The following is a 26,207-nucleotide window of genomic DNA, read 5'->3' as shown; positions in this document are numbered from 1 at the left end:
TATGAATATGATGTGATCATATTCATTGTCTCTTAATTGGACGGTTAAAAGGGTATTGGGACGACGTTTCTTCTGTTTTGATAACGGATGAGTAAGTTGAAAGATCACTTTGAGACCCATAAATAGCTCATGGTATGTTAAGTATGGGATACACGGACATTGTGTTAAAGTGTGTCATCACTTAGAAAATATGTGCCAATACGATAGTGCCTAAATGATCGTTTACCTATACGATATTGTTAAATGATTACACCCACGCGCGCTATTTACTAAACGATCGTTTACCTTTTCCTAAGCGATTGTTTAGCTCCGATATTTACTAAATGATCGTATAGACGATTGCTTAGTTTTTCTACATGATTGTTTAGACGATCGCTTACCTTTTCCTACACGATCGTTTAGATGAGCGCTTACCTATTTCCTACACGATCGTATACTTCGCTAAACGATCATATACTTCACCTAAACGATCAAGCATTTTGTCTATATGATTGACGAGCCTATCTTCTACTTCCTTGATTGTTGTATATGATCTCTTTCCTCCTTCCCTCTACCAAATCCGAACAAAGTCCACCATTTGGATTCTCACTCCAAGAATACTGAGGGCTCTGAGTGGTGGTGTCATCTTCGTTNTATACGATAGACGAATCTTTCTTCCACTTGCTTGATCGTTGTATACGATCTCTTTACCTCCTTCCCTCTACCAAATCCGAACAAAGTCCACCATTTGGATTCTCACTCCAAGAATACTGAGGGCTCTGAGTGGTGGTGTCATCTTCGTTTCCTTTTGTTCGTGTGGAGATTGTTCGAGGTAGATGATTGGGTTTTGCTGAGCAATAGCTTACCGCCTCAGCAAAAGTGAGATTTGTTGTGAAGAATAAGTCTTCAACTGGTATGATCTCTCGATCTCTTATTTACTGTTCTTTTGAGCATGTCAATATTTTAGCATCATGAATGCATTTTAGTATGTTCGAATGTATATGTGGAAATTCTGTCAAAATGAATTGGAAAGATCCGCTTTCGCTCATAGGTACTCTTGAATAAGAATTCCTTCATAAACATCACAAGCGTTTGTACAAACTGTTTACAAACTACAGGACACAAGACTTTAGGGCAACAACCCTAATAGTTCGGCATCAATGCGCCCGTATACGGGTCGATCATCGACCCTAGTGTCCATATATCGCCTCTCCCTATTGGACATGATCAATGATGTGGGTGTGATCCTTGTCTATACAAAACAATGAATAATTTGTTAGTTATATGTGTCATTCACCTTAAATCTAAGTAAATTATGATGTAATACACTAACCTTGATGGACTCAAACACGTCTCGCACTATTGTTTTAGTTGGGAATGAGTATGTACACTTCCACCTCAGAAATAGAGGTACGACATGTTCATTGAGTCGGGTTGCAACTTTTCCGACAGCCGTTGAAATGATCTCGTGTGCTCACTGCTATCATAATTCATAAACGATTATAAGACAAGCATAAGTAGTAAGTGACATTAACACTACAATTAGTAGATCTCATATGGCTAATGAATGGATATTACCTGAAAAGCATGAGGAAACCCCACTAGGTTATACTTGACGAGTTAGTTTTTATTGATCTTGGACCTTTTTTCGTAGTTCTCGGTCTTGCCACTCAATCCTCCTTGTAGTCCAAGTAAGGTCCTCTCCCACAAAACATTTCTCCAATCCATGGAGTTGAAGTAATCTAAATCTTCCACGTCAATTAATAAGGTCTTGTCGATATTGGTCCTCGTCTTCTCCCTTCCCATCATAGCCAATTCAATGTAGTAGACTAGTGTCATCTTCACAACATCCATATCATTATCACACTCCATCTCCTTGTACATTGTCTCTAAGGTACCAATATGGATGCCCCCTGCGAAGTCATTTCCCAAGTACCTATTATGTAGAGATTCAGTTCCTTCAACCCTCCTCACAACTACTGAATTGGGTGACCACCACAATCCTGTCATCAATAGGAAGTCTTCTTTGGTGAATGTTACAATTATACCATTCAAATCGAATGCCATTGAATCCTTCCTATGGTCTTCAACCTCCCTTAATAAAATGCAGTGGACCAATGGACTGTTGAAGATAATGTCCAAGTCCACAAATCGACCAAATACAATCTTCCTGAAGAGGGCAAGCTGAGTGGGAGTAAGTTTCTCTTTCACAATCTTGTTAGTTGTCCCATTGTGAGAGGATGACCTGGTCGCTTGGCTTGCGAAACGATCATGGGGAGGAATCTTAAATTGTCTAGCCATCCTGCACATAATAACAAAAAACAGGGAAAAATAAGAATTATGTTCAATACTCGAAACATGATGCACGTTTCTTGATGCACGATACAAGATACTCGATTTCTCGATACTCGTTTTCTCGATACCCGATACATGCTACATGGTGTCCCTTACTCACTACATTACAAGTGACTAGATGGCCGATTGTCGAGCATTCAGTTTGATTTTCTACCTTCATGCATTATCCAACTCAAACCCTAAACTCTAAACAGTCCAAAATAACAAAAATTTGAAAATTGAAATGAAACAAACTCAAAGTCTTGCCAAACATGCAAGATATGAAAATAGAAATGAAAACTGTGTCGGTCGAGTATCGAGCAACATGCAAACGTATATCGAGGAACATGATGCAGAGATAGTCGAGTTTTGAGTAAATGATGCCAAAATACAAAAAACGAAAAGAATGTTATCTAATGATAGATGAGTTAAACTACAAACAAGGAGAAGAATGTTATCTGATGTAGTGATAGTGGAGTTTCGAGTGTAGAGATCTTATCATCGAAGGATATACAATCGGATAAACAGAGAGAATAATTTGAGCTCATGGGAAGTGATGAAATAATAGACTTCAAACAGGTTTTGAATTCAAAATAATCGATCATCGAGTATGATGTTGATATGATCGAGTATACACGTGTCGATTGCAGCCGTATCGAGTGACCATGATGCTGGGTATCGAGTGACCGTGCATTAATGAACGTGTGACGAGCCATCGAGGATCGAGTAAATTCGTATTGATAGACGCGAGGGATATATCTCAAGGATGAATCGATAAAATCACATGCTTATGATATAAACGGAAGGTCCCTTTCCATTACTATCTCTATTGGAGATCATTGTACGTTTGACTCTTCCAAATGAGGCTATTGGTACAAGAAAAGTTGGTCCGTAACATAAAACTCAGCGTTCCTATTTCTCGATGTAAAATGTAAGATGAGCGCAGTCGGGAAAACGCCATCTCTATGAGTGCAGCGAGTAACGGGTCGGATTAGTTCGGAAGGAAAATTCTATACCCACCCTCCGCCCGTAGCAGCGAGGAAGAACAAAAGCATTTTTGTTCATGATAGGAAAGTAGTTGAAGCAAATTGGAATCTGCGTCGTTGCAGTAGTTGAATCTCGTCCTCAGAAGTGGAGAGAAATTTTCTTTGGTCCTCTAGGTTTGATTCTGAAGTTCGAACCCTTGCTTTCACTTTCTCCCTTTTCTTTTACCTTCAGTTTATGTATTTATGGTTACGATTTATGAGATGTGATTTTCAACCATCACCATAACTTTGTTGAATTTTCCTTCCTTACAAGTCTATTATTCTATCTACTTCTCTTGTTGCCTTTCGAAGAACAGCAAAGTTCCAAGTACAGCCTAAGGTTAACTGACTACCAAGATGATTGAAAAAAAAAGACCTAGTTTTTATATTTTCCTTTTCGGTTTCCATGTTTTTTGCTGGTTATTATTTGTTCATTGAAATATACACAATATGATACTGCAGTTGTATTTTCCACCTTATCTGCACCAATAAGGGCAAAAACATCTTTCTGTAGCTTGTTGAAATTTTGTACTTCGTATGACTTTTTATCTCCTTGAAGGAATCTCTTCCCCTTTTAATAGGCAATGTCTTCCTACGATAATGTTGTTGGTGGGAAGTTGAAGCTTAAAGGGAAAGCTCTTGATGTGAAAGTAGGTGGGGTGAAGAAGAAAAAGAAACTTAAAAAGAATCAAGACCAAATATCTCGAGAACTGGAAAATGAGCATCCGGCAGGTTTGTTATTCAATTATTATTGGAATTGTTTGATTTGGATATGATTGAATGCATGTTTATGAATCATCCATATTATTCTCATGGAAAAGAGTGAAATTAAAACCGGTAGATTTGAACATTCGAGATGAAAGAAAAGTAACAAATAACAGAGGAATTTTGCAGGAGAAACCCTTAACTTTTATATATGAAAAATAATTGTCCCTAGCCATATAATAAAGGCTTGGGAAGAAAGCTCCTACGATCTTTCATCAAACTGAAAAGTACTGGACTATTTCTCAGTCAACAGATTTAGAGAATAACAAAACAAAAAATAACAAAAAACCACTAAATAATACAAACTAAGCTGGCACTTCAATGGGCTATCTTAACGGTAGAGAGTGCACTGAAGCCAATACTTCACTGTATATTTCCTCCATCGTACAGACAAACTTTACTTATGATATGCATCAGTAAGCTTCTTCAATGAAGCATGCTCTTCCATAAGAAATCTCCATTTCCATCTAGCCAATAAAGCATAATTATGATGTTGAATTTTTTTTGGGATGAGAAACAATTTCATTGATTAAATGAAATATCCAAAGATATCCATTATAATGACAAAAATTACCAACTAGACCTCAATTTTGGAAGTTGAGTAGTCTCCTAATTCACATTATGTATATCTCCATCGCCATGAGAACCTTCTAAGAAAAAAATCACAAATCTACATATCCAAAATCTTTGAGACCTTAGTTGGAAGACAAAACAAAGATAAGTAATTAGTTAGCGTACTAGCAAGAGTTTGTTAGGTACTCAAACACCTTGGAGAACCACACCTTAAAAACCAACTATTGAGGTGAGAGAACCAACCACTTAAGTACCACATTGGTCATCCCATTCGAACCAATGTGGGACAAAGGTAGCTCATACTACCTTGGTTTCCAACGGAGTTGCCTTATAAGCTTATGTCTAACTACGCTTCAAGATAAAAACATACTTCCAATTATGAAGTTTGTGTTGAATGCGCTCGCTAATAGGTTGCCAAAAAGAGTAGGATTTAGAATTACCTCCCAAGTGAAAATTGAGATAGGTTAAAGGCCAATGATCCTGTTCTTTGCATCCAAAAGTAGGCAAGATCTATCCATCTCAGAGTCAACAATATGAATCCCAACTAGTTTGCTGTTAGAGAGATTGATTGTTAAACCCGACACCTTCTAAAAGATATTAACAATCTCAAAGAGATGATCCAAAGTAGTTGATCATCAATAAAAAACAGAAGGGTGTGTCATTAAATTGAGGATGGTTCAAATAGGAGGATGCACCAATTGGATTTGTTGGAATATTACCTAAATGAGCACTATGGGCCAAAAGTTGACTAAGACATCATAAACCAAAATAAATAAGAAAGGCGAGAGGGGGTCATCTTGTAGAATGTCACGAAATGGGATGATCTTCCCTCGAGGTCTACCATTTATGATGGTAAAATTGTTAGCATTAGAGATACAGCCTCTAATCCATGACCGCCAAAGAGTACCAAAACCTTTAGCTTGAAAACTACATCCAGATAGTCCCAATCAATTGTATCGGATGCCTTTTCTAGATCTAGTTTGAGAACACTTTCCCTATGAGGGGCAATCCAATCATCAATTAGTTCTTGCCATTAAAAAGGCATCTAGAATCTGATTATTGGCAACAAAGGCTAGTTTAGTTTCAACAATGGTAGAAGGAAGAACAAGCTTTAAACAATTAGACAAAGATTGAGCAATAATCTTGGATGAACGAGGAATGAAACTGATAGGACAAAAATCAACAATCAATTTAGAGTCAATTTTCTTTACAATCAAACCGATGCAAGTCTCGTTCATAGATGCATTAATAATGTTAGAAGAAAAGAACTCATGGATCATAGCCATAACATCCTGCTTAAGAGTACCCAAAAAAAAATGGAAGAATTCAGTCGTAAAACCACTAGGACTAAGAGACTAACTCAACCTTATAGAAGAAATAACATGTAGAACATCTACTTAAACATACAGAGGAGGAAGAGGAGGGGGAGGGGGGGGGACCAAAAAGAACAAACTAGCCGCTTGTGCTCTACTGATTGGACAATTTCTTTGGAAGATCTGCATTTTAAATGTTCATTAATATTTTTGTACTTTATTATAAGAAAATCTCTCTGTGGAAAAATGCTCTCCCCCCTCTCCCCATTTCATATTTAGCTCTGTCCACCATGCCTCATCCACCGCTCCTTCCACCGTCACTTGAAAACTTTTCTCCCTCTCTCTGGTTGTACCAACTAGTGGGAAACATTTCAAGCTTTCTGAACAAACTCAATCCAACATTCACTCATTTTTTGTCTCATGGAATTCTCTTGAATGGCTTGCCTCTTCATTCAACTCTCTTTTCAAAGATCCTTGCAACCATAAGTTCTTCCGAAAGTTAAATGATGAAGGTGATATCCTTTGAATTGAAAAACACAATAACAAGTATGGTTATTTTGCAGAGATCACCTTATTGGAACAATTCGGCCGCCACACCAATATCCTCGTCCCAACTATGGAAAACAAAGAAGGGTGGTTTTCTTTCTTCTCTTTTGTATCTGACTACCCCAGGAAGCCTGGCTCATTTTACAATACATCTTCCACCACTAACCCACCGACATACAGTGTTGCTGTGTGTCACAATCGCACTTCCTGAAGCTTCACTTAACGATTGTCCGACACTTGTTCCCGCTCACGAACAAGTCAGCCAATTCAAATACGAACAGCCAATGGCACACCGGGTGCCTCTTGCAACCTCCACCCCTGTTTTTGGAGAAAACGGTTTCATAAAACGGGTTTGGAGAAAAGGTTTTCATAAACAGTTTGATTGTAGGAATAGAGAAGAGAAAGATTGTAGTAGGCTAGAAAGCAATAAGCAACAACAACAACTTTATAACATACTACTCCGGGTATGGGGAAGTGATGGTTAGTCTTATCCCCATATAATGCATTTTGAACAAAAATACATCCGCTACCCTTACATATGGAAATGGGCGAGCGGTCACTCACTAAGAAAAGAACATATAAACCTAACTACCTAGCAAAAGGAAATACATAGGATGAAAACATAATAAAAAGAGGTGGAGGCAGTCATGCGGCCATGGGCAACACGCCCTGGACAAGCATGACTGTGACACTGTGCAAGCAAGAAGCACCTGCCCTCCAATACCAAACAAGACTCCAACACCGACAAAACATGATAATTCTAAACCATTGCTAGCCCGTGTTCATCCTTAATTTAATTGGAGTGCAATGGTGATTGTCGAACGGTTTTCATTTAGTTATTCATAGCTAGATATCGAGAATCCCTCCAAGCATCTCTCCCATCTAGCTTCTCTATTAATCCTCTCTCCGATGACAAAGCCCAACTTTACTTTTATAGTGCAGAATTATCTCATAAACTGTGTACAAACAAGGATTGGATCACCAGACCAACGGAAACTTATGTTTCTTACTCCATTCTTACCCTCATTATTTCAATAGCAAATGGTGGATGGATTGATGTCTTTCATGTCCAATTACTCACTGGACAGAAACCATCTTCAGATATATTGGTGACATGTGTGGGGGTTATTTTCATCCATACAGAAATATATTACATGCACAAGTGAACAAACAATGAAATATTTCACATAATATCAAAAATCAATATGAAAAACGAAATGGTGATTTATATAAAAAATTGAATCAATCTCTATTAGTATATTTCATATATTTTTTAGAATGTTTCCAAATAAACAATGGAATATAATGGCGCACTTGTACATTGCCTAACATTTATTGTCTCTAGCAACTATAACTGGACTATGGGCAATAGAGATAGCGATTTTATCGTCACAATAAATCTGCATAGGTGTCTCCAAAGGAATCTTCAATTCTTCAATTATTCTTTTGATCTATGTGCCCTCATAAACTTCATAAGCTAAAGCTCTAAACTCAGCTTTAGGGCTACTTCTAGCCACCCCATTCAGTTTTCTGCTTCTCCAAGTAACTAGATTTCCTCCAACGAATGAATAAAATAACCAGAGGTAGATCTTCTATTTGTAACACTTACTGCTCAATATGCATCAATATAAACTTCTATTTGGAAGTGATTATACCTTTTGAATAAAATACCATTTCCAGGAGGTCCTTTCAAATATCTCAAAATTCTATAGGCGGCTTCAAAATGAGTTGGTCCAGGAACATGCATAAACTAACCAACCATGCTCACGACATATGCAATATCAGGACGTGCATGGGAGGGACGGTTTGTTCTAACAAGTCTCTGATATTCTTCTTTGTCCTTTTTTTCTTCAGCTTTTGCTACTTGTAACTTTATAGGGGTTTCTACAATTCTGCTACCAAGTAAGCATGGTTCTTTAAGTGTCTCCTTTGCGCATTTAAAGATAAAAGAAAATACTAGGGGCTTCACACTTCCCATGGAGTTGGCCGACGTCGAAATCAACATTAGAATCCAAGCTGTGGTTGTCGGAGCATAGGGCCGGCGGAGAGAACCAAAATCATCACAAGGAATTAGCATTAAAGAGGACGTTAAGTGAGATGCTTCTTGTATCCCTGAGTGTGATGCTTTTCAACCTGAAGTCTTTTCAACTGAGTGACATTAAAGGAAAGCTTCTAACTAGGATTTTTAGACTTTAGATTGGAAGGAGAACATTTTGCTTCTGCTTGGTCAGAATCTTCGCTACTCAGGCTAACATCTGATTTATCATTTGAATCCTGAGTGAGATGCTTCTTGTAACCCTGAATGAAGGTTCCCTGAACAAAAGAAATATTTGAACCGGGGATTGTAAAATTGGTTTAGACAATAATGGGTGAAGAATGATGTTTACTTATGGGTCTTTCTGCTACAATAATAGTAGTCTTGTAGTTGTAGCTTTATTTTACCCAGCTCTTTGATGTACCATAAGCTGAAAAATACTGTGCACATCATAGGCAATATTGAACTTGGTTTGCTGTCAGTTTTTGAAATGCCCTGTAATGGTTGGGGAAGCATAACCAAACATAAATAGTGGATGTTATGGTGGTGTATTAAGAATAAATGTAGGGGAATTAGAATAAAAGTTAGTTAGTGAACAGTTAGTTAGTTGTTATTCAGCCTTACTTGTAATCAATTTTCCTATAAATAAAACCTCTCCCCCTCATTTGAGAGAGAATTGATATTGATTCAAAATTAGAGTTTTTGGTTCACACCGAAAGTGGTATCAGAGCAGCAGCATTCTTGGACGAATGGCAGGAGGAAGGCACGTGCATTCGAGAGGAGAAGATGATGCTCCGAATTTAGTTCAAGAGGTGGAAGACACCCTCACTCTCTCTCCAAGATCCACCACGCAATGCTTGCTGTTCGTGGAAAGCACCTTGGAGGGAATGCAAGAAACGTTGAACTATCTTCAAGAATCTGTGGCGATGATCATGAGAAGGATGAATGTAGGGTTGGCACCGACCCAAGTTGAAGAGGAAGCTTTGGTTTTCAATCAAATTTGGGGAAGAAGAGGAAGAAGAGGCCTTGGAGGACTAAAAAATTTCCAGTTTCATCAAGAAAACTTTCAAGAATGAGGTCCAAGAATCCATAGACCATTCCAAAAAGAACCAAGAAGACGTCTAATGGTGCAAGAAAGGCATCAAGAATTCCAAGATTGGAGTTCTTCGAGCGAAGATGATTTAGAAGAAGAGTATTTTGATGCAGAAGAGGTCGAGAAGGCAGAGGTAATGCTCGGGGAGATTTTTTGACTTTAAGATGAAGATAGACTTACCTTTTTACAATGGTAAGTGTGATATAGAGGCATTTCTTGATTGGATCAAGAACACGGAGAATTTCTTCGATTATATGAACACTTTGGAGCACAAGAAGGTACCATTAGTAGCTTTTAAATTGAAGGGGGTGCATCTGCATGGTGGGATTAATTGGAGGGAAATCATCAATGGCAAGGCAAGAGACCTATTTGAATGTGGGAGAAGGTGAAGAAGTTGATGAAGGAGAGGTTTTTTTCTTCCAAATTATGAGCAGACCTTATACAATCAATACCAAATTATAGACGAGGCTCTTGGTTAGTGATTGATTTCGTGGAAGAATTCCATCGTTTGGGGGCAAGAACCAATTTGGCCAAAAATGAACAACACTTGATTGCAAGATTCATTGGAGGATTGCGTATGGACATCAAAGACAAGGTGAAACTTCACAAGTTTAATGTGTTGGCTGATGTAATTGCTTTTGCCGAGACTGTGGAGGAACTTAATGAAATGCAATCCAAGAAATTTTCAAGAAAGAACCTGTGGGAGGCATCTTCGAGCAAGAAAGTAACTTCCTCATCCAAAATCACTAATCAACCATCTTCCATGTCCTCGGTCAAAGAAAAAGAGAGATGGCTTGGAGGGAGTGGCAGAGAAGTCCATAGAAACAACAATTAAGAAGAAAATTCAAAACCCATATAATCAGCCCTCGTGCTTTCGATGTGGCCAAGCTGGTCACTTATCCAATGAATGCCCACAAATAAAGATGGTAGCTTACATGGAAGAAGGAGATGAAGAAACCTTGATTGAACACAGTGAATAAGAAGAAGAAACCGAGCTCATTGAACCGGATGATGGATATAGGGTATCTTGTGTTCTCCAAAGGATGTTAATCACTCCCAAAAAAGACTCAAACCCTCAAAGACATTGCCTCTTCAAACCACGTTGCACAATTAATGGCAAAGTGTGCAATGTCATTATTGACCGTGGAAGTAGCGAAAATTTTGTCTCCAAGAAGTTAGTGGCAGCCTTGAATCTTAAGGTGGAAGCTCATCCAAATCCCTATAAGATTGGTTCGGTGAAAAAAAGCGACAAAGCACAAGTAAGTGAAATTTGTACTTATCCCCTTTTCAATTGGTAGTAATTATAAAGACCGAATAGTATGTGACGTCTTTGAAATGGATGTTTGTTACATACTCTTGGGAAGACCATGACAATATGAGCCTTGCAAAGGGGAGAGAAAATACTTATGAATTCCTTTGGATGGGCAAGAAAGTAGTTCTACTTCCATTGAGTAAGAAGAATAATGAGGGAGTTAAATAGAAAAAAGAGGACAACTACCTTTTTACCACAATCAGCGGTAGAAGCTTGCTGAAGGAAAGAGAGGCTGATGTTTTAGGACTTTAATTGCTGAAAAGTCCAAAAACACTCAAAATGGTGAAGTCCCTCTAGAAATAGAGAAACTTTTTGATGAATTCCCTCATTTAAAAGATGAGCATGAGGGACTACCACCCTTGAGGAACATCCTGCACCATATTGATTTTAACTCAAGGAGCAACATTATCACACCTTCCTCATTATTGAATGAGCCCAAAGGAGTAGGAGATTTTACATCAACATATTGAAGAGCTTCTAAAGAAATGGCACATCAAACCAAGTTTGAGCTCATGTGCAGTGCCCGCTTTACTTACTCCAAAGAAAGATGGAAGTTGGAGAATGTGTGTAGACAGTCGAGCAATCAACTGAATCACAGTGAAATACCGTTTTCCAATTCCAAGAATAAGTGATCTACTTGATCAACTTGGAGGGACAGTGATTTTTTTCAAAAATTGATTTGAAGAGTGGCTATCATCAAATAAGAATAAGGTCGGGCGATGAGTGGAAGACCGTGTTCAAGACCAATGGAGGACTTTTGGAATGGCTTGTTATGTCATTCGGTCTTTCAAATGCTCCTAGCACATTCATGAGACTCATGAACCAAGTATTAAACCATTTTCTTAATAAATTCATTGTCGTATACTTTGACGATATCTTGGTTTATAGCAAGAGCATTGAGGAGCATCTACAACATCTTCACAAATTGTTTCAAGTCTTGACAACAGAAAAATTATATATCAATCACAAGAAGTGCCGCTTTCTTGTGGAAGAAATTTCTTTCCTTGGCTTCCTAATAGACCATGGTCAAATCAAAGTCGATCTAAAGAAAATTGAAGCTGCCACTCAATGGTCTACCCCCAGTTCTGTAAAAGATGTTCAAGCATTCCTTGGCTTGGCTTCCTTTTATAGGAAATTTATCCCGAACATCAGCTCTATGACAGCACCCTTGACTCGTTGTCTCAAGAAAGGGAGCTTCACTTGGGGCTCAAAATAACACAACAGCTTCGAAAACACCAAGAACAAACTGAGTAGCAGCCCTGTTTTGAAACTACTAGACTTCTCCTTACCTTTCGAAGCGGTAGTATTGGAGTTGTACTCTCTCAACAAGGTCACCCACTTGAGTATTTTAGTGAAAAACTCGATCATTCAAGGTAGAAATGGAGTACATATGAGTAGGAATTATATGCTCTTGTTCGTGCTCTCAAACAATGGGAGCATTATCTTTTATCCAAGGAGTTTCTCCTAATCACAAACCACTTTTCACTCAAATACTTACAATTTCAAAAGAATATTAGCCAAATGCATGCGCGGTGGATTTCATTTATACAAAGATTTGAATTCATGATCAAACATCAATCATGCAAGGAGAACAAAGTTGCTGATGTTCTTAGTAGAAAATGGCTTATTCTAACTACATTAGCTACAGAAGTGACTACATTTTCTCACCTTACAAAATTATATGAAAAATGATCGAGACTTTGCTGATATTTGGTACAAGTGTACTAATTTGTTGAATGTTGAAGACTTCCATATTATGGATAGTTTCTTATTCAAAGGAGAACAATTGTGTATTCCTTATACATCTCTTTGAGAAGCCTCCTAAAAGAAGTTCACTCCAAATGTTTAGCAGGGCACTTTGGCCAAGACAAAATGTTTGAATTAGTAACCAATCGATTCTATTGGCCTCAACTTCGAAAAGATGTTAATAATTTTTTCAGAAGGTGCATTGTTTGTCAAAAAGCCAAAGGAACTTCTACAAATGTCGGATTATATACTCCATTACCGATCCCCACAACCATTTGGGAAGACCTATTTGTTGATTTTGTTCTTGGTCTACCCAAAACACAAAGGGGATATGATGCAGTCATGGTGGTTGTGGATCGTTTCAGCAAAATGGCCCATTTTCTAGCATGCAAGAAAACGAGTGGTGCAGTCTATATTGCTAACCTCTTCTTTAGAGAGGTAGTTCGACTTCATGGAGTACCAAAATCTATCGTCTCAGATAGAGATATGAAATTCTTAAGTCATTTTTGGCATACTTTATAGAAGTTTGACACTAGTTTGAAATTCAGCACCACTTCACATCCATAAACTGACGGCCAGACTAAAGTAACCAATAGAACATTGGAAATCTCATACAATGTTTAAGTGGTTCACGACCAAGGCAATGGGATTTATCCCTTGCTCGAATGGAATTTGCTTTCAATCGTATGAAAAATAGATCAACGGGAAGATGCCCCTTCGAAGTAGTATACACTCAACCTCCTAGACTCACATTTGATCTTGTCAATTTATCTTCTTCTGTGGATATTAGTTTTGAAGCTGAAAGTATGATTGAAAGAATAGAAGAATTGCACCGAGAAGTTCATGACCATTTAGAGAAGATCACACAGTCTTACAAGGAAACTAAAGACAAATCAAGAAGAGAAGTCAATTTCAAAGAAGGAGACCTTGTAATGATTCACCTATGTAAGACAAGATTCCCAACTGGAACTTACAACAAGCTGAAAGATAGACAATTGGGGCTTTTAAAAATCCTACAAAGATATGATTCAAATTCTTATCGCATTGAGCTACCGGTTGACCTTCATATCAATCCAGTATTTAATGTAGTAGATTTCAAATCCTACTTTGTTTCTGATGAATTCCAGTTAGCTTCTTGGTAAGCCTCGGGATAGGATCAAGTCTGAATTTTAGGGGGTGGAATATGGTGTACTGAGAATAAACGTAGGGGAGTTAGAATAATGTAAGTTAGTGAACAGTTAGGTACTTGTTAATTAACTGTTATTCAGCCTTATTTGTAATCAATTTTCCTATAAATAATACACCTTTCTCCCTTATTTGAGAGATAATTGATATTGATTCAAAATTAGAGTTTTGGTTTACACTATATTGTTACGCCCTTCGTTTGTTACTTTGTTTTATATTATTATAATCCTTTGGAATTTATCCTTTTTCTAAGATTCGTGCCTAGTCTAGAGTTTTAGAATTTGATTTTGATTGAAGAACTATCTTATTATTAATGTAGATAACATAATATAACTGGTGGGCATATTATGCCAAATATTGAATAACCTGCTTAAGAAAAAAAGCCATCTGTAGCCTTAAGTGTATCCTCAATCCTCATCGTCATTAATTGAGTGTTTCCAATTCCTTTGTTCTCATGATGATGATGATGATTGTGTGACTCTACAATCTCCTTTGGTGATAAATGTAGGTGGAAGTGCTGCAAGTGGTGAAATGGCAAGTGGTGAAATGGCAAGTGGTGCGAATGAGGAAGAAATAGATGAAGCCAAGAAGTCAACCGAGGATGGGAAGGTTCCTCACTATGATGATCATCTAACACCAGCGGAAAGACGTTATATTGAACAGAAGGAGAGAATTGATGTTCATAGACTGGCAAAGAAAGCTAATAAATCTCATCGTGACCGGATCCAGGACTTTAATCAATATCTGGCCAACATGAGTGAGCATTATGACATTCCGAAAGTTGGCCCTGGCTGATTTTTCTTCTTCTTCTTCTTTTTTTTTTTTTTAAATTGTATTTTGGTTTTTTGGTCACACTTGACTTGCTCATTTGGATGGATGTGTTGTTGGGAAGTAGCCTTTAACCGGATCGTGTTTATGTTAACAGAGGGAACAAACCCTTGTTTGTACTTATTAGAGTGGATGCTGTGTTCTTGTTGGTATGGGTATGGATATTGAGACTTCAGTTTGAAACCTACATCCTGACTGCTTCCCACTCAGGTTTTTGGTTCTAAGGAATGGAAATTTTGTTAAATATTAGTTTTCAAATGATTTATAAAAATATTGTTGATTTTAAAATATTTGTAAAAATAATTGATGCGCGCTATCTCACACAAGGGCCCGAAAGGGCACGTGCCTCCTCAACTTATCGTATTTTGCATATTTTTTATAAAATTTAGGTAATATTCAACAATATATATATAAGAAATCATCTCTCTTTTTGAAAGTTGAAGGTGGCGTAGCAGTATGAAGAGTTTATGTTAAAGCTATAGGTGTGAGTTTGAACTTCTTCCCAACTTTTAAATTTTAATTTATTTCAAAATCAAAATTAACTTTTAAAATTTAATTTATTTTAAAGTTGAAATTTGGTAGTACGGTTACGTCCACCTAAAAAAATTTAGGATAAAAAATGTTTTAAATTTTCTAAAGAAAAATAAGATAATAAAAATGAATTTAGGTTTTCCTAGAAATAACAATCCTTAACTTAAATTTTGTCACTCCAATAAAAATTTAAAAGAAGATAAAATCAATAGCAATTTCTTTTTATTATAGATATCTTTCTCAACCTAAATTTTTGAACTCAAGTCTAGCAATATTCTTTTGAAAAGATATTATTAACTTTTTTTTTAACCTAAATTTTGGATTTATATTACTATATATTTATTTTAATCAATTTCAAAGTTGAAATTACAAGATAATTTTTCGTTTCCTCATCAGAATGTATCATACCATTCACAAGTAAATTTCAAAATTTTCTGAATCTTTTTAATTTCCATACTTTTAAATCTTTATAATAAATCATAATACTTTTGCAGAGTTAACTCTATATCAATGTGGAGAGACATTTTAAAAGAAAAATAACAATAAAGACTAAATAGTCATCATCTTACAAAAAATACCTCTGATTATGATAGATCTTACATAGAAATCAATTTAGGAGAACTAGTTACAGATCTTGGTCTAAAACTAAAAGTTCTAAATATAACGATAATATTTCAGATCAAGTTTGTACAACATACTTATAACAAGGTCTTTGTCAGTTTGAGAACCATATTTTTCCATTCACGAAATTTGGATCGATTTTAAGACATAAAAACTCGTAGATGATAGTTATAATTTATACTAAATTATTTAATCTATCGAGTTATGAATATTTTTTTTTTACAATTTTTCACAAATTTTTAATTACAAAGTATCCGTATGCAAAATTCCTGACTCTGCGATAGTCTTCATCTGATGACTTTCGTTGTAGTTTTAAAAAACTACTGGTTGGTACGATAGTTGTACGCTCAATCCTCTTCCAACTTCCAAGTAGCCCCATGGTTGAATCACACTTAATTCAAAGTTATCCTCGTTTTTTTTTTCTTTTCTTTACAAAATAGAATTTTACTTTCTTATCTAGTATGAAATAAAAATAATTAAAATTTTATTTCATAACAGAAGAATGGGCAATGTAAACCACATGCACACATAAGTCCTTCGTAATGGACGGTTTGCTGCTCAAAGACGTTGCGACACTAGCAGAGAAAGATATTGATATGAACCGTTCAAACCATCAAATTATTATTTATATTTTATTTAATAATTTTTTTATGTAATTTTAGTATTTTTCAATTTTACCTTTGTTATGATATATTAATTTGGGTATTTTTTTTCATTGTAAACTATGATGTGGTATTAGTGTTTTAATTGAAAGACTATCTAAAGCTTACTTTTAGATTGTTTGATTAGTCTACGATAAGTTGAATTTTAGTCTTTGTGCTTTCTCTTTCAAGTTTAGTCAAAAAGAACTTTTTGAGTTTTTGCAATTCGGTGTTGAGTTGCATGACAAGAATATTCAAGTGTGTTTGATCATCTTATCTTGTGAGCATTCGAATCTTAGGTCAAGAAGATTGTTAGTTGTCTCAAGAGCTTTAATCTTAATCCAATTCTTAAAATTGAAATCAAACTGATTTGGAGATTTATTGTTTGAGAATTAGGGATTCACATATTCAAAAGGTTCTTAATTTTAATTTCCTATGATTTTTATATCATTTGATATTAGAGTCTAAAACGCTTGAATATATCCGATAAATATTATCTTTATTTAATTGAGTTTAGAAATTTCAATTTTAGATTCTGTTCTTTGTTAAAATTAAAAAAAAAAAAAATTAGAGATTGTTGAGTGAATTGATTGAAAGAAAGAAAAAACAAAAGAAAAAAGTTTTCGTTCGCATTCATCTATTGGCTACCGAGTGAATCGATTGAGGCAGAAGGGCTGGCGTGGATTGACTGACGTAAAAAAAGAAGAATTAAAAAAAGATTGTTTGCGTCTTATCCAACGCGAACAAAAGAAATCAAAAGTAGAAAAATATATAGTTTTTTTTTTTTGGGTCAAATGAAAAATTGGTACTTTTTTAAATTGAATGAAAAGTAGTCGTTTACCTATGATTACTTATTTGACCCTAAAACTCATTTGCGTACTGTGAATTATGAGTTTTATTGATACTCGATACTCAATATTCGATCTTCGATACTTGATCCTTAATACTTTATGCTCAATGCTTGATGCTCTACGCTCTATATTTTATGTTATATGATTTATGTTATATACTAGCTACATGCTATTCAATCCTCGATACTTGATGCTTCATGCTTGATACATTACACTTTATGCTCTATGCTATATACTAGCTACATCAGAAGTTCATTTGATGCTCGATTTAAAGAAATGCAAAAATGGAGGGGGAGGGAAGAAATGCACCAAAAGAACAAAAGAAAAATAGAAGAAGAAATGCAGAAAGAAAAATGCAAAAAAAAAGGCAGAAAAAAGGAAAAAGAAAGAAAAAAAAAAACTTAAACAAATGAAAAAAAATATTGCAAAACGAAGAAAATAGAAGAATAATGCATTTAGGGTTAAAATAGTAACTTTATATAATAGTGACATAAGTAGAAGACCAAATGTCATTGATTTTCAAAATGGTATCCATTTTTCATTTGTACTTTTTATTTTGGATCATCTACCATAAAAGTTAGAGAGAAGTTAAAAGGAAAATTAGAGAAAAGATTGAGAGAATGATGGAAGTCTCAAAATATGTGTTATAATAGAGAATAAAAATTGATTTTTCTCACTTAAAGGCATAATGGCCATCTTATATGCTCATTTGTCTCAAAAGCCTTCACTTTAAAAAACTTATCCCAAAAGCTTTTAACTCCTAAAATTTTTCATTTTTTTTTTTGGTAATTTATCAACTTCGTATCAAATAGATCTTTGAACTCTAAGAAATGTCTAATAGATTTTTAAATTTTCAATTTTATGTCAATAAAGTTTTAAAATTTTAAAAAAGTGTTAATAGATCCTAAGATTTTCAATTTTGTATCCAATAGACTCTTAAAATTTAAGACCCTGTTTGATAATCATTTCGTTTTTTGTTTTTGAATTTTGAAAATAAATTTATTTCCTTCCCATTTCTTACAATCATTTGTTTCTTAAGTACAATGGTTGAATTTTTAGCCAAATTTCAAAAATAAATACAAGTTTTTAAAAACTACTTTTTTAATTTTCAAAATTTGATTTAATTTTCTAAATCATTGGTAAAAAGTAGCAAAGAAATTTGTAGGTAGAAATAGTGCTTATAGGTTTAATTTTAAAAAACAAAAAACAAAAATCAAATACTTACCATAAAATTTTCGATTTTGTTTTTAACAAGTATTTGATCTATTCAATTTTGTACCCATATTCACTTATCTACAATACATAAAATTGAAATTGTAGGGTTTTCATAATACATAAAATTAAATTTGATATCTAATAAATCAACACTTAATTAATTGGTTTTTTTAAGTTGAATATATTGTGGACCTATATATACAAAATTAAAAATTTAGGGATCTATTAGACAAAAATTTTTAAGTTTAAAGATTTAACAAAATTGAAAGTTTTGAGGACCTATTAAACTTTTTGAAAGTTTAGAGAGTAAATAGGCATAAACTAAAAGTTCATATACTAGACTTGTAATTTAACAATATAAAATGAAAGTCAAATCTTTGGATGTCTCATAATTTTATGTGAATATTTAAATTGATATGTGAGAATAATAATAAGTTAAATGTTAAAAGTTCAAATATTATTTTAGTTTTTGTACTTTTGTTTCTAGTTCATTTTACTCTATATTTTTAAAATGTTTATTTTAATTCTTGTACTTTCAATTTTTGTTCATTTTAATTCTTATACTTCCAAAATATTTGTTTAGTTCATGTATATTTTAAATATGACTATTTTGGTTTCTTCAATTTCCTTTATATCTCATTTTTTCAATTGAAATTTTAGCGTGATAATTTAATCATTTTTATTCCTAAAATGTAACAATAAATTTGTATTAAATGATTTATATCGTGTATAAATTTGTGTTAAAATTTTGTAAATAGTGATCAAAATGACTACTTTTAAAAGTAAAAGGACTATAATGAATATTTTAATAAACCAAAACCAAAAGACATTTCAAAAGTATTGGATGTCAAGTTTACTTCAATCAAATGTAATATCAAAAGTGTAACTATTTAAATATGTTCTCAAAAAACTAGTTAACAATAGTTTTGAAGGGAAACCAATGAAGGTTTCGATGCGAAAGCGAGGATCGATCATAATTTTAGTTTTACAGAATTCCAAAATCACAGAATAAACAAAATTATGCATTAATCAAAACTAATTTTATAGCATGCTAAACCATAAGAAATTGGGAAGAAGATCTTACCTGTCAAGCCAATTTCTTCACGAATTCCCCTCAAACGAATCATGAACACGATCCTTTTCGTTTTCTAATTCGAACACCTCCACAAAATGAACCTTATGTATTCTCTAGGGTTGAAAATTGGCAGGATTGGTGGACTCTACACTGAATTTGGAAGAAGGAAGAAAAGGATGAGAGGGTGAAGAGGGAAGTTTTTGTTTTCTATAAATTTTCTGCGGAGGGAACTCTCTCATCTTAGAAAAATCAAGAAAAAGAAGAATAGTGAAGAAGAACCTCCATCTGCACGCACTTGGTTTAGAGAAAATATGGAGAGTGACTCCCTCCTTTTAATTAAATTAAATATTAATTTAATAAAATTAAATTAATCATAATAATATACATAATAACAACCTTATTATATATAAATATACTATATGTTATATCAAATTCAACACATAACCTATAGTTTTACATTGTATCAAATACAATATAACTATAGTTTTATTTTCTCTCAACAATGCATAACATTTAATATAAATCACATTTATATTAAATTCAATTATATGAATTTCATCTATATAATTAATATTTGAATAATATCCAAATATTTAATTCCTCTCCACTATTTATAGTATTTAACATAAATCATATTTATATTAAATTTAATTATATGCATCTCATTCATATCGTAGCAACCCGACCTCCTAGAATTCAAGTTAGACCATTACTAAACACATGCATGGAACTTAAAACGATACTCTGCTAAATAAATAAGGTAAATTCAAATATTAAAAATAGACAATAGAATATCCATAAATCATAAATGATAATAAATAGATCTGAAAACAAATTTTAATAGTAAGTTTCAAACATCAAAACTGAAAATTGAAAAACATGAAAAGAAATCTAAATATCATGAGCGAAAACATAAAACTGGTCCCAGTGGCTTAATCACAGATTCCGCTTGTCAATCGCCGGTGCATAACAACATGAGAAAAGGTACCTGAAACAACAACATGAGAAAAGATGAGTATATATAAATACTCAGTAAGTAACCCCACTACTGAGATCAGGCAGATGCTGCCTACCTCTAGTGGAAACATATAAACTTCTCTAGTCCTCATGAGACACATACATACATGAAAAACTGATGTTTTGCCTTATATAGTAGTTAAGTATGCGTGAATCCCGAAGGAGACACAACCTCTAGTGGACATCTAACTAATCAGTAAGGACACCATCACAGTCTTAACATCATAAGTATCACAACATGGTTCTATAACATACATATACATCTCAACCTCATAGTTTTACGACATACATATACATCTCAACATCATAGTTCCACAACGTCTCAACATCCTTAGATCAACTACAACCCCATGGAATCAAATATCATCTCATGCTAGCATTCAAGTATCTATATGCATAATTAATCTTTCAAATTCTCATACAAGAACATACATTGGTTATACTATACTATCAGTCCATCATGTTATCGTTCTGTCATAATATCAATCTGTCATGCTAGCATACATCTAGTGTTTGGCCCGTAGGCAGTTTCCGTGGTAAGATTACTTACCTCGATTCGAAATTTCAAACAAATCAACCCAAACAAACAGTCTCCATAAAACAAATCCTGAATTAAATCCCTAACACAAAACACAATACTAAATCTCAATCTTTGAAGCCAAAACCAAACCATCCAGAATTTAATCTAACAATCTCTAAACCAATTGGTGTTCAAGATTAACCACAAGAATCGCAAACCGTATCCAGAACACTTGTGGAACAACTTTGAATCTGATGGATGGCCGCTTCAACAATTCCAACTCCAATTTAAAGTCAAATAATGCAACAAAATTAACTTTCATTCCAAATTTAATGGAGATCCAAAAATTCTTCATGAAACCCAATCAAAGATCTTATCCTAATCTAAGATTCCGGCGAAAATCCGAGGCTGAGCGTCGATCAGAATGACGACGTGGGTAGAAAAGTGGCGGGTCGACAGATTGGCTACAGGGAGAAGTGATCCGACGTGTATGGCAGCAACGGTCGTCAGTGGGTTCGCTCGCGGCACGGCTGGGAGCGTGGGTTGACAGCTGGAGCGGCTGGCGGCAGTGGTTTCGACTGGGAGGCACAACTGGGAGACGCGTGGGTCGCGTGGCTGGGCTGGACGGCTCGCGTGAAGGTGGCGAGCAGATCTGTGGCGGTGGGCTCGGCCTGACGGCGAAATGGAGGTGGGTGGCTTCGGCTAGACAGCGAGCGGCGGCTGGAGGGTTTCATGTTGCTCGCGGACGGAATCGTTAGGCGAGACGCGTGGAGGAGATCGGCTGAGGGGGGCGGGGGGGTGCGACGCGACGGCAGCGGCGTGGCCACAAAGTTGCGTCGACGATGGCTGGAGGTCCGACTTGGTGAGGGTGCTGGAGAAAACGAAAACGGAGGGGGCTGGGGTCTCGGGTAGCGTGAGGAAGAAGAAGAAAAGAGTTTTGTTTTATATATAAAAATAAAAATAATAATAATAATAACTTAAATAGAAATAAAATAAACATTTTATTTTATTTTTTTTCTTATTCTACTTTATTTTATTAAATTCCTTACATTCTCAAATTGAAATTAATTCTTGCTATAAATTTTCAAATTGAATAATTTCAACGTCAATAATTAAATTTCCATAATTACGCTTAAAGTCCAAAATTCTAAAAATGCCCTCAAATAATAAAAATTACTGAAATTACATTAATAATAAAGATTTGGGGTGTTACACATATAATTAGTATTTGAATCATATTCAAATTCCTCCCAAAATACTTTATATTATATTGTATCTAATACATTATATTAATCGTATCACATATATAATTAATTAAATTAATTATATCATATATAATTAATTTCTTCAATTAATTTGAATATTTTAAACTAATCCAAAATTAATTCTCAATTAAAACCCTGTTGAGCAACAGGGGAACCTTATGCACCTGTAAATTGAAGCTCTAATGGTATTTGGATAATTAATTAAACTTTTTAATTAAATTACCCAACTCCCATTTACTGTTGGTCATTCCACTAAACACCTATTGGGATTGGTGTACTAAATCTCTTATAAACTTTGTATAAACATATTATTGTTAATAAAATAAGTGTTATTTTATGAAAATAAATGTTATTTTATAAGCATATACTTAGTCCAATAAACTAAGATCCTAGGTTATTTTATGTAATTTAAACAAGTATGTAGAGACATACAAGTGGATCTTGTTTAAATAATTACCTAAATGGTCTATAGTAGATGGATAAGATTGGGTACCTTATTCTAGTGACACTACTGATACAACCCGCTTTGTAGATATTACAAATCTTGTAAAGTGCTACAAGTAATCTGATCACGATCATTCATGTGGAGACATGTGAGCAGAGGTATCCTATACAAATATTTTTTATAAGACTGAACCATAAAATGATTAGTCTCATTATATAACGTCGTTAATAATAGAGACTTGCATTTCATTAGGATGATCATCGGTGACATGATCTCAATCCTGAGTGAGTTGTGGACTCCTACTCATGAAGGCGGTCCTTTGATTTGTATGGGTGAGAGTGGCTAGATTGTCAACTCAATAAGCCTACCATTTCGAGGATTCGTCTGATTGGGGAGCTGGGAACACAGTTATACAAGACGGAATTTACTCATTCTCCGATGTTGGGGCAAGTGGATAAACTGCTCTCTTAAGAGTTGATTTTGGGGCTTGAACATAGTGGTCACACCCTCTCCTGGCCCGAGAGAGACTTTGTCATGGTTGGACTATGACTTATTGTTCATTAAAGGATCAGTGGTATTTAAGGAGTTAGATGTAACTATAGGGGCAAAACAGTAATTTTGGCCTAGCTGTACTTACGAGCAATTTGTGAAGGGTCATCACATTGTTGATTGGTTATATCTAATGGACACAAAAATTTATTTGTAGTACAAAGAGTGCAACTCTTAGACTTTAGTAGAATGACCGACAATTAATGGATGTTGGATAATTTAATTAAAGAGTTTAATTAATTATCCAAATACTATAAGAGCTTCAATCTACAGGTCTATAAGGTCCTCTTTGTAGCTCAACAAGGATTTAATTGAGAACTATTTTTGGATTAATTTGAAGTGTTCAAATTAATTGAGGAAATTAATTATATATGAAATAATTAATTAAATTAATTATATATGTGATACAATTAATATAATGTATTAGATACATTATAATATAAAGTATTTTGGGAGGAATTTGAATATGGTTCAAATACTAATTATATGAATGAGATTCATATAATTAAATTTAATATAAATATGATTTATATTAAATATCATAAATAAGTTGAGAGAAATTGAATATTTGGATATGATTCAAATATTAATTATATGAATGAGATTCATATAGTTGAATTTAATATAAATGTGATTTATATTAAAAGCAATGTATTATTGAGAGAAATTAAAACGATAAGGTTCTGTTGTATTTGATGCAATATGAAACTATACACTAAAGTTATATTTGATATAACATATAGTATATATATATATATAATTATATATATTATATATATATATATATATAATCTAATTAATTTTATTTTAAATTAATTTTAATTGAAGGGAGGCCTCCCCTGATCTCTCATCCATTACGTGATGTGGGAAGATGAATGACTCTCATTCATCTTCCTCCATGAATTACCGAGAGAATAGTTTTCTTTGAAAGAAACACACAGAAGAGAAAAGTTCTCTAAAAAATCCCTCTCCTCCTCTCCATTTTGACCCCTCTTCCAAACTTAGGATAGAGCCCACAACTCTTGTCTATTCTCAACCCTACAGAATATAGAGGATTCGTTTTTTGGTGGTGTCCCTTTTGAAAGAAGAGATCATGATCTGTTCGAGGGATTTCATGAAAAAATTGATTCTTCAAAGGTAAATTTATTTCTTCACTTTTTAATTAGAAAAGGATGTTGTAATTTTATTATTGAATACATAATTTTTCTTCTTAATTCTGTAATTCTTGGGAATTCTGTGAAAAAAAAAGAAGAAAAATTGGGACTAATCCCTGTATTCCGCTGCAGAAACCTTCAATGGTTTTCCCTTTGATTGGTATCAGATCACGGTTTTGGATTCTAATTTTTTTTGTTAATTCCAGAATTTTATTTATATTTTTGATGGGTGCATATTGCATTATGAATGTGTGAGTTTTGCATATTGGATGTTTTCAAAATTAGCTAGAATTTACTATTTTAAAGTTGTAATTATCCGGTGTTTTGTACGTTTAATTTCATGTAATCGATTATGTAATTGTGTCATTCGTGATGGAGTTCTAGCTTCGAATCGATATTTTTTTAGCAAGAACGGAAAAAATTGGATGAACGAGCAAGGCATAGTAGACTTTCTGCCTTTCAGCGTTGCATGCAACACTGTGGCAACATAAAAGCTAAAGTTGTAACACTAGCATCAAAACGTCTTGATGCTCCGGATGGTCAGTGCATGTGTCTAAATTCCACCAGATTGTGGCTTTGAGCCTTCCTAGCGATTTTTTTTTTTTTGCAGTTTTTCCCTTTTTTTAATTATTAATTTGTAATAATTAATTATTTATTGTATTTGAAGGAACTCTTATTCAAGAGTACCTACGAGCGAAAGTGGATCTTTCCAGTTCATTGTTGCAGAATTACCGCATATACATTCAAACATACTTTTATAACGCTAAAGGGATACAAAAATCATACTAGTTGAAGATTTCTTCTTCACAGCGAGTCTGAAGCCCAACTGTATACCTCGAAAAGTCACCACTTGGACAGAAGGAAACGGAGAAGACAACACCACTTAGAGCTCTCAGTATTCTTGGAGTAAGAATCCAAAGTGTGGACTTTGTTTGGATTTGATAGAGGGAAGGAGGAAGAGAGACCATACACAACGATCAAGCAAGTGGGAGAAGAGGTCGTCTATCGCATAGACAATATGCTTGATCGTTTAGGTAAAGTATACGATCATGTAGTGAAAGTAAGCGATCGTCTATACGATCGTGTAGAAAAAGGAAAACAATTGTTTAAACGATCGTGTAGGAAAAGGATGAACGATCGTCCAAAACGATCGCGTAGAAAAAACTAAGCGATCGTTTAGTAAATATCGGGAGTTAAATGATCTCTTAGTAAAAAGGTAAATGATCGTTTAGATAATAGCGTGTGACGGTGTAATTGGTATGCGATCGCTTAGCAATATCATATATGTAAGCGATCATGCAGTCCCTATCATATAAGCACTGATTTTCTAAATAATGACACTATCTTTTTTACAATACCCGTGCACACCGAGATCAACACACCGTCTGCTATTTATAATGCACTCATCCGTTATTTTAAACGAAGAGGCGCCTTCCCATTTCCTTTATAATCGTCCAATGAATGTGATCTTGTCACATTCATAACTTATAAATTAATATCAAATATTAATTATAATATTTTTCCTCTGCTAGATATAAATCATATTTATATCCAATTTCCTCTAAATTAATGTATCTCATACATAAAGT

The 26,207-nt window shown here is 34.4% G+C and overlaps 2 protein-coding genes across 2 annotated transcripts; one reads left to right on the top strand and one right to left on the bottom strand.

Moving 5' to 3' along the window:
- Positions 1-1,599: 1,599 nt before the first annotated feature.
- Positions 1,600-2,494, bottom strand: LOC120078991. Its single transcript, XM_039033154.1, has 2 exons — positions 2,373-2,494; positions 1,600-2,281 (listed from the first exon to the last, which is right to left on the bottom strand). The coding sequence occupies exons 1-2, from the start codon at positions 2,492-2,494 to the stop codon at positions 1,600-1,602; spliced, it is 804 nt and encodes a 267-aa protein (XP_038889082.1).
- Positions 2,495-3,216: 722 nt separating this feature from the next.
- LOC120084419 (protein FAM32A) lies at positions 3,217-14,943 on the top strand. The gene is made up of 3 exons (XM_039040199.1): positions 3,217-3,473; positions 3,920-4,070; positions 14,415-14,943. The coding sequence occupies exons 2-3, from the start codon at positions 3,923-3,925 to the stop codon at positions 14,699-14,701; spliced, it is 435 nt and encodes a 144-aa protein (XP_038896127.1). The 5' UTR covers positions 3,217-3,473; positions 3,920-3,922; the 3' UTR covers positions 14,702-14,943.
- The last annotated feature ends 11,264 nt before the right edge of the window (positions 14,944-26,207 follow it).

Source organism: Benincasa hispida, chromosome 1 (genome assembly GCF_009727055.1).
Source record: "Benincasa hispida cultivar B227 chromosome 1, ASM972705v1, whole genome shotgun sequence".
Taxonomy (NCBI): Eukaryota; Viridiplantae; Streptophyta; class Magnoliopsida; order Cucurbitales; family Cucurbitaceae; genus Benincasa; species Benincasa hispida.
This window is presented reverse-complemented; position numbering and strand designations above follow the sequence as displayed.

Bases quoted from the DNA above. Each gene is read 5' to 3' on its own strand.
- LOC120078991 (XM_039033154.1), bottom strand. From the start codon at position 2,494: ATGAAGGTAGAAAATCAAACTGAATGCTCGACAATCGGCCATCTAGTC. The intron at 2,282-2,372 runs GTATCTTGTATC...TATTATGTGCAG, and splicing joins AACGAGTATCGAGAAATCGA to GATGGCTAGACAATTTAAGA.
- LOC120084419 (XM_039040199.1), top strand. From the start codon at position 3,923: ATGTCTTCCTACGATAATGTTGTTGGTGGGAAGTTGAAGCTTAAAGGG. The intron at 4,071-14,414 runs GTTTGTTATTCA...TGATAAATGTAG, and splicing joins GGAAAATGAGCATCCGGCAG to GTGGAAGTGCTGCAAGTGGT.